General features: G+C 40.1%; 1 protein-coding gene across 5 annotated transcripts in view; it reads left to right on the forward strand.

Annotated features, from left to right (window-relative positions):
* VGLL3 (vestigial like family member 3) overlaps positions 1-8,569 on the forward strand; it is a 39,019-nt gene extending 30,450 nt beyond the window's left edge. For all 5 annotated transcript variants that reach the window (XM_005304962.5, XM_005304964.4, XM_005304963.5 and 2 more), the window contains exon 4: positions 2,294-8,569. In XM_005304962.5, coding sequence (XP_005305019.1) covers positions 2,294-2,337 — 44 coding nt within the window. In that variant the 3' untranslated portion in view covers positions 2,338-8,569. The remainder of the gene's footprint in view (positions 1-2,293) is intronic.
* The last annotated feature ends 1,125 nt before the right edge of the window (positions 8,570-9,694 follow it).

A 9,694-nucleotide genomic window follows, 5' to 3' on the forward strand; every position in this document is an offset into this window, starting at 1 on the left:
AAGAGAGGCCATTGATTAGGCCATGACCCCTAGCGGGCACCCTTGAGACTTTTGCTTGGATTAAATCCCTTTGTCTACGTGCAGGTCCAGCAACTTGGCTGTGCACTAAGGCATGGTCCCAGGATAAGGGGGAATCCCCACCCTACCCCTCAGACTACAAAGCTGCTCCACAGCTGTCACAACTTTGCAGTAAGCTGTGACTGCTTTGCTTCCCAGTCCTGGGGAATGGCTGCTGGAACTTGTGGTCCAACCAACCCCACCCTCAGAATCCACTCCTCACCTCCACCCATGCACTGGGATATAGCATGCCTGTGGCAGAACAGTGCTGTACAGCACGCAGGGAGTGTAGGCATCCTTCATCCTGGCCATCCACCCACCTGTACAATGGACCCATACTCATTCTGCTGCCTCCAGAACCATTGGTAGTCCCAGGGGGGATGGGAACAGGATTATTTACCCCTTAAGAATGTGCTAGAAGCGCTGTTGCTGTACAGATGTTCTGGGAGTAGAAGAAGAGATTTCCTGCACCTACGTAACAGAGGATTTTAGAGTATTTGAGGTCTATATTTCAATATTAAAGGTGAGGATCAAATGAATAAGATACAATTTAAGCAAATCAAATGTAGTCTTCCGTCTCCTTGTCCCGCTGCCTATGCAGCCCTCCTTTTGGAAATATATAGAAGCCACTGTGGCAAATTCAATGCATGCTTAAGTGAGCACAGCCTATGGTCTTCAGGAGAGTTGACTCCATTTACACCTGCCATAAATTTGACCCTTTGTCTTTGAATTTCACTAGCTGGGTTAGACTTCTTCTAAATGACCTGATTTTTTAATACAAGCAGTAATTAGTCACAGTACCAGCGTTTCGCAGATAGACTCTTCTCTGCAAATGTGGAAATACTGAGTCATGCAAGAGAAGCAAAGACATTTTTATAAAAAGGAAAAATGTTTGCTCAATCAGCCTATTGTCAGATAAAGCACTGTTGTTCAGAAACTTGGCTAGACTGGGACAGCATGCTGGTAGAACTGCAGATTGTCTTCCAGTAAAAGAGGTGGGGAAATAATGAAGAAAAGGCGTATAAACTGTTCCATGCCCAAGATTTATAAGTCAAACAGATGAGTTAGTGGCACTATTCATGTACTAAATAGGAAGACAATACTATTTATAGCTCAATATAGAGCAGAAATGCTGCTGAATATTTCTCATGGTGATAACTGTCATCTTATGGCTATAGTGGGAAAGATCTTTTAATATCTTGTATTTGTATTTGTATCACCTTGTATTTATCTGTGACACTCTGAGCACTTTCCCAGACTGAAGAAGAGCTCTGTGGAGCTCAAAAGCTTTTCTCTTTCACCAACAGAAGTTGGTCCAGTAAAAGATATTACCTCCCCCAACTTGTCTCTCTCTTTGCTTAAAGTAATAGGACATCAAAGTGCTTAGCTTGTATTTTTTGCTATAACTAAACTAGCAAGTATGGTTTTTTTTTATGTATTTTTTCTACACTTTGTATTGTCTGTTTCTAAGTGCTAGCTCTCTCCTGATGTAACTCTCGCAAAGAGTAAATCCCTCTGGACTAGATAAATTCCAAATTACAGCACAGATTCCACTGCTATAACATGAAAGCCCCTGCACAGCACATTTATTGGCTGGTCCTTGACGTTTATAAAGGAAAATAGCAGAGAAACTCATACCAAACTCAAGCTGAAAGTCATTTATTTTCCCTGTGTGAAAGCACAAGCAATTCTTGGTGAAAAATCTGATGTGCTCTAGGTAAAATTGCTTGATATTTTCACCTGCTGTGGGAATTCCCCCCACCCCTGCCACCCCCTATTCAAGGTGAAAAACTGCAGATAGCTCTGAGATCCTAAAATGTTAAAATGTATCAGGCTTTCTAGAAAAGAGGTAAAGTTCTAGTAGAACCAGGATCTAATTCTGTGAGAAAACTGGTTCTGCTCCATGAAGGCCCATCTATACTACAAATACAACACTGTCAGATTACATTGATTACAACTCCCAATGAAGTTAAAACATGATACAGTTTTGCTCAGTGTAAACTATCAGCATTACTGAAGTATGCAAGCATGTCTAAGGTTTTAGTGCAGTTTAGGGATACTTACTTATCCTGGGGGGACAGCAATGTTTTAAACAGGTCCCCCCTAGACAGTTGTAGTGTAGATGGACTATTAATACAGGATTTTGATAAATATATTTACCCCAGCTCACTTTCTTGGGGTGAAGGGAATGTTTTATCAAATTTTAATTCTTTTTTTTTTGCTTCCCTAAAACTAGGTCTACAGCATCAGGACAAGAGCAAGGAATCTTCTTGGTTCTGAAGATCAGATGCATCTTAGCACCAGCTAGTGTCCCCACAACTGGGATGATGATATTGAAACTGTTGACTGTTTCTGCATGGGGGCAGAGGACACACCGCTAAGGAGAAGATGAAGAGCCAGTCATTCTGGTTTTGCTATTGAGCCTTTTCTTTGGCAGGCCACTTCTGGGTCCCAGAACACAGAAGAAAAAAACCTTGTTTTTCTTTCTTTCCTCATCTGAGCCTGCTGCAGCTGTGCAACCTAACTCCGTTTTGCTCCTTTAACAGTGTTTTGTTTTGTTCATTCTGGTGGGTTTTTTTGTGCACAGCCTTGATTGTAGGGAAAAGACTGTGCCTTGACTACAGTGCTCATCCTTGCAGGAATAGAGTTTTTGTAGCTCTTTGTGTGTCTATTTTTGTAGAAATACAGAAAGTTTGGGTAAGAATTGGTGGACTATTTTAGGATGCCATATTTTTTTAAAAAAAATTGTTAAATTGTTAAGTTCTGTTTAAAGAACTTGCTCTCAGAGAAGCACTGGCAAAAAATGTATAAAATGCTTATTTTTAGATGTTTGTATTTGTGTGTTTGTTTTGTTACCTCAATTGTCTTTTTTTAAAGAGCAAACCCTTTGCTAGTCCAATCCTTCATTGTTTCCGTTTTGCAAGATTTTGCATTTTTTGTCCTTTATTCTAGCTTAAACAGCTATAGTTTACTCTTAACATTTCTACTAAATATTTTTCCTGCCTAATTGTAGAAATGGTGTCTATATTTTCTTTTTCTTGCTTCTGAAAATGGCTTTGTGCTGTGCTGACTATGAGAAGAAATGTGTGAAACCTTTAGCATGGGGCAAAGTCTGCCTTTATTATAGGATCTATATTCTCAACCCATTCATTCTTTCAAAATGGACCAAATATTTATATGGACTTAAAGGAGAAAATGAGCCTGGGCCTGACCCAGTTTCCATCGAAGTGAATGGAAAGCCTCTCATTGACATCCATGGACTCTGGATCAGGCCCTCTTTCTGTGATAACCATCCACAAATTGGTATTTTCATTTCCAATAATTTTGGGAGGCAGGAGTTTTAGTTTAGGCCATTTGAAGAGTGATTTTTTTTTTTTCACGTGAACATTCAAGGATAAAATACAGGTTTTGCAAAAAGCTACAACTCGTGGAAACAAAGTGTTTTCATAAGGCCAGATCTTGCAATTTGCTGAATAGCTTGTATAAGTTGCTTGAGTGCCTTCAGCTCCTATTGAATTCAACTTGGGCTGAAGTTTTCAAAAGTTGGCCTCCGATCTCTGGTCCCTCATTGTTTGGTTGCCCAACCTGAGACATGTTAGGGACTGAATCTGATCGCCTGCAGCTCCTATGGACTTCATGGGCAGTTGTGAATTTTTAGCCTTGGGCTATCCATTTAAGAATCCACTCTGAGATAACTTTTTGATAATTTTAACCACAGAAGTTTGCAAGAGGATTGCTGGATTGGACCTGATCCAGAAGCCCCTCCCCCTCCCACACGAGATGTCCTTTGGAAGCCAGTGTGAGTAAGGACTAATTCCATAAATAAGGGCTGTAGCATTGCATATTTAAAAAAAAACAAAACAATCCTGCAATTAGCTTGGTAAAGGTGGAGCTATGCACAGAGCTCCCTTGACTTCAGTGGGGTTTTTATAGGGTCAGGAGTCTGCCTGTGTAGTGCTAACTGCAGGATGAGGGCTGAAGTTGGTAATGTAGTAATTGTTTGGAAATGTTGCCTCTTTGCTCCATTCAGTTTTTACCATATATATTTAAGCTTTCTCTCATTTTTCAAAATATTCCTATCATGTATTCTATTTTTGCTACCACCCTTTCCAGCCAAAACATTCAAAAGATGAACAAAAATAATCTATGTGTGATCAGTACTGAGAGAGAGGCTGACTTGTCTTCAGGCAGTGAACATCTTAAATGTGGGGTTTACAAGTGCAGAGGACCCACAACTCCAAGTGAAGTGAATGGGAGCTGTATGTGCTCAACCTTCTGAAGTTCAGTTCTATATCTTGATGAGATAACCTTCCTCTACGCTCTTAGGACCTGGTGCTCTGAGGTGCTGAGCATTTTCCACTCCCATGGAAGCTAGCTGGAAATGGAGGCACTCAGAATCTCAGAATTAAGCCCTTAGTGCTAAAGCACACGTTTTGCTGATTTGGTGCATTAGGCCCAATTTTTTAATGGTAGTTAGGCATTGCAATGCCTAAAGATCTGAGCCCCAATTACAACATCCTTAACTCCTTCCTACTATCTCCCTTAATCATTAACATTTTTTTCCTGATACTGAACTTCACTCCCACTATATTCTCATAGCAGTGCTGCTCTCCTGGGGGAGCTGGTTTCTTTGTTGCTCAATGGGTTAGTTAGCAACGGGAAAACCTCAAGGATAGGAAGCTAGCATAAGCTTCTAAAAGTTTGGCTACTTATAGGAAAATTGTAGTTCAAGGAATACTGCAAGATCAGACTCCTTTGTGACAGTGCCAGAAAGTCCTGGGTTTGGCTTTGCTGGAAATGGTGAAAAACAGTTTTTCGTAGATTTGGCTAGGCCTGCAAGGGAAAGGTTCTAACCAAACCTTTTGAACTAAAAACAAACCAAAAAAAAGTTCCTTTTTGAATTTTGGTCAGTTCTTATTGTATCTGAATTGGCTCACCTGTTTCTAGTAATAGTGGCCAATTGATTGCTCTCTGCTTTGCAACAACAGAGCATGGAAGGACCTGTTCCTGTTCCCATTGAACTCCCAATGACTAAAAAGACAGTATGGCAAGGTCCAAAGTTTCTGTTCAAATCTCAATTAGTGTTGTTTTTAAATGAGATGTGAATGAGTGAAGATCCTATCATCTCCTGCTTCCACCATAAGGGCTGTTCCCACTGGCTAAACCTGAGAATAAGTCTAAAGTACTTCTGCTGCTCTGCAGGGTCAGGTGGACAGAGTGCCAATAAAAACGCGCTACTGGTGTAACCGTTAATGCATCCAATCAATTGACTTAAAGGTTTATTACATTTTTCTCCCTGTTAAATTTGATTTCACTAGCAACTAAACTGACCTTTGCTAAGAAATTAGCTGAAAAAAAAAATGAAACCAAAGCTGTAGTAATGTGGTTGCTCGTATATTCTAAAACTTGAAGGACAGGAACAAATCTTCCACATGACAAACCTTTACAGTTGAAGTCAGCAGATTTACTCCACCAAAAAAAAAAAAGAAAAAAGAAAAGAAAAAGGGCTTATGAGAAGCAGATGTTGGGTTGATATCCATTCCTGAAGGAACAGATTCTGTACTCGCAACATTTCAGTTTGAGAGTACTGATGGCAGTGAAAATAAAAGGGAAAGGTTCTGACTGACTGCTTTCGGGGCATAAGAGAAAAGGTCTGTAAAAACAGGGCTCAATCAGTCCACAAGTCTTAATACACTGCAAAAGGAATCATCTCATTGCATATATGTTAAATTCTACTGCCCTCCCGGGAAAATGGAAGATTTATTTTGTGAGGGCCTGTACTAACATAATATACTTTGTTACTATTTCCGTGAGGAGATGCCGAAATGATTTTGATTACAAACAATCAAATTTTTATTATAAAGTACTTAACTCTTTTTGTAGAGGTTTCTACCTACTGAGTTATCTGGGGTCTGATCCTACCGCCTGCGAAGTAAACTAGACCACTCTCACAGTAGGAACAGGACCTGTCAACCAGATTGAACCATTCCTGAGACTCTGTTTTGTCCATTAGTTTTGAAGCAGAACTCCCCAATAGTTTTAATAAGGGCGTTTCCAGCTTAAAAACTGATGGTACAATATGGCCCTTAGTTACACAGCAGACACAGTTGTTGGAGATTTTGAATACATTTCTCCTGGTAGGAGACCTACTTTTGTTCTGATTCTTCAGATTTTTCAGTACTAGAAACATAATTCTGCAAGGTAATCAGAAAGAGAGAGAGGGTTTTATAGCATGGAAATCTTCTTGGATGTTGTCTCCCCCCATTTTTTAAAAAAAACATAGTTTCTTCCTCAAAACATGCTTTATAAAGAACACTATCTTTTCCCATATTTTTTGGAGATTTTTTCTCCCCTTCCCCTCCCCTCACTTCCTCTCGAAATTAATTGGAATTGTATGGTAAATCCCATCTGACTCTGAATATTTAGGCATTTGCATTTCATTATGTTCTCCATGACCTCAGGGTTGTGTGAATTTTTTTTGTCTGTACAAAAGGCTTTCAAATGCTCTTGATAAACCCTGGTTGGCTGTACCTACAAATGTGACCAGGCAGTCAGCAGGTGTATATAAACAGAGGTGCAATGTGTTTTCATGTGGTGGACAAGTGATAACTGCTGATGATGGATCATTCTGCTCACTTCAGGCACAATTCTTTCTTCTTAGCCATAGAGCATTAATTTACATTTCTGTTAAACAGATACTTTTTGTAAAGATTTTAGATTTTTTTTAAAAATATTCCAGCCTCTTGAGATTTCTAAAGTGTGTTTGAACTATTACTATTAGAGGCTTTAAAGGAAAAAAAGTTCACTTGACATATATGTCTTTTAAACTGAACTCCCAGGTCCAACAAGAAGGGATTTTTTTGTTTTTTGTTTTTTAAGGAAACATTGTCTTTTAGTATTAGTCCTGTGGGCGCCATCTTGCAGTTGTGACTCAGGCAAAGCTCTCATTGAAGTCAATGGGCCTTTTGCCTGAGCAAGATCAAACCCTTTAATAGTGACAGGAGTGCCCAAGCTAGTTTTCTTACAAAGCTTGATCCTGACGTGCTCGGAGCAGAGAAGAGTACCTCTTGCATGTCATGCGGACGCTTGGACAGCCCCTGCATAGTACTGTACCCAATCCCCTTTCTACACGGGCAAACATGACCCAACAGGGGGACTAGCTATTCCTGAAATTCAGTGTTGCTGACCCCTTAATCCACACGCTGAGGTTCTTGGCCTCCCCTGACTAGAAAAAATATTTCTTCTGTTAAAAGCACTGAACTGAGCAGTCTGCAGTAGCTCTTCTGGGGGCTGCATCTTGTAAGGTGCTTAGAGCCTCCTGTGAAGTGCTGAGTATCCTCAGTTCACATTGCAGTTGGTTGGAGAGGAGGGGTGCTTAGAATGTCAGAGCAGGCATTCAGCATTTGGCAGGCTCTGCCACCTCATGTCCACCACTGTGCAAGATGGAGCCCTAGAAAGGGAATAGCTAAATAAAGGCCCTTGTTTTATTTTTTTGAGCAGGGATCCTAGAAACCCATTTGCTGTGGAAAAATGCAGAGTTTGTGTTTTTACACAGATCTTTAGTTTTTATATTTTGTGGGAAAAAAACAACGTATACAGTGGAACCTTAATTGTTCGATCTAACTTAATTGTCCGAGCTAATAACCAAAAATTCAGATAATTAGGAGAATGGGTGGGGCTCAGGTCATCAGCCCTGGGTGGTGGAGCTTGGGTTGTTATCTTAAAAATTGCAAATATATCAATAAAACATTGTGTTCACCTGATATCTGTCTATATTGTGGGTAGGAAAACTAAAGTTCAGTATTTCATTTTAATTACAGGAAAATGAAGATTTTTTATTATTTTTTTTTTTATTGGAGAATTTTGGTTTATATTTATCATGGAAAACTAGGCTCCCTGCTCATGAAAGACCTGATCCAGCTTTCACTGATGTCAATGGAAAGACTTCAATGACAGCTGTGTCAGCAGGACCAGCTTCTAATGCCTGATCTCCATCCCACAGCGTTGGTGGGCACAAAATGTTGACTTGGTGTCTGATCCATAGTCTGCTGAAGTCAGTGGGAGGCTTTTCATTGATTTCAGTGAGCTTTGGATCAGGCCATTAGTATTTATGCAACAGCAATTTTTATAGTAACTGAAGTTTACATGCTTTATTAGCAAAGTTGCAAAGCGTTGCTGAGCTGAATGAATCCCCTTTCCCTTCCAAGATTTGTAGCTGTTGTTTAAAACCATCAATCAAATCAGGTGCCTCTTCCCTCCCATCCACTTTCAATCCTTACTGCCCTCAAAACTCCATTTAACTCTTTTGTGTCCCACATCAAAATTGATGGGAGACATGATGTAAAGAAAAGTGTTGGGTTTTTTTCATTGTTTAATAAATAACTTAATGTGAATTTTTTATTGTTATATTTTTATGTAGCATTTTTGGTTTTGTCTGTATTTCTTGACCATTAGCTAATGCTTTCATGTTTTATTCTTATGCAACTAAAGAATTCATAAATCTCTTTGTAAATTACAGCATCCTGTGGTTTTTATTTTTTTTCCCCACAAGGTTAATTTTTAGAGCAAAGGAATTTACAACATGCTTTTCATCAGAAAACAAAACAAGTGTTGGGAATTGTAAATGAGACTCTTCCCTGAAGGTACTTGCTCTTTATTCCATACATTATCATCTGACTCAACTGGGATTATTTGTTTTAAATTGTTTGTTTTGTTGACTTCATTGGGACACATGGAGCCTTCAACAATTTTCTTCTTTCCTTTCCAGGATGTAACACTGTAATTAGAGGTGCATTAGAAAAAGGTTGTTTTACTGTATAGTCTTTTAATACATGGTAGAGGTTATATTATAGATCAGTAGTCCCCAACCTTTTTCATCTGGCAGGTGCCAGACGACGAGCCATGGAGGACTGTGGCGGCAGACGAGCATCCGCCGAAATGCCGCCAACAAGCGGCAACATCAATAGGCATTGCCGCTGAAATGCTGCCGACAAGCAGTGTCATCCAGAGGCGTCGCCACCAAAATGACATTGAAAATCGGTGGCATTTCAGCAGCGACGCCACTGGATGACGCTGCTTGTCGGCGGCATTTCATCGGATGCTCATCCGCCGGCCAGTACGCGGGCACACTTAGACACCCCGGCGGGCGCCATGGCACCTGCGGGCACCGGGTTGGGGACCCCTGTTATAGATGAAGGTGGTAGCACCATCTGTTTTTAAGGTTACTTGACCTTCCAGTTGGACGATCCTGTTTTCAATTGCTTATAAACCTATAATCATTCACTCTGAAATTTCCCATGTTAGGTGTCTGTGTCAGACTGCATTTTTCTAGAAAGTTTCAGTAAAAATGTTTCAGCCATTTCTGAGCATGGGATTAGCAAAAAATGTTGTTTTGCCTTATGTTAAAAAATTACATACAACCATTTTGATGAGAAACTCTTGTGCTTCTATGTTTTGGAATGGAGACTTGACATTTGGCGGGGTGGAGAGGGGATGTCCTGGTGGCATGGATGTGCGCTTTGCTATTCTCTTGAAAACAAAACAAAACTGCACTGTAGTCAAGTTTTGAGCCTCTGAAAAAACGCAGTTTGCAGTAGAGATGTATTAGAGTTTGGCAGCAACATAAACTAAAGCAGGA

The sequence above is a fragment of the Chrysemys picta genome, chromosome 1 (assembly GCF_011386835.1).
Source record: "Chrysemys picta bellii isolate R12L10 chromosome 1, ASM1138683v2, whole genome shotgun sequence".
Classification (NCBI taxonomy): Eukaryota; Metazoa; Chordata; order Testudines; family Emydidae; genus Chrysemys; species Chrysemys picta.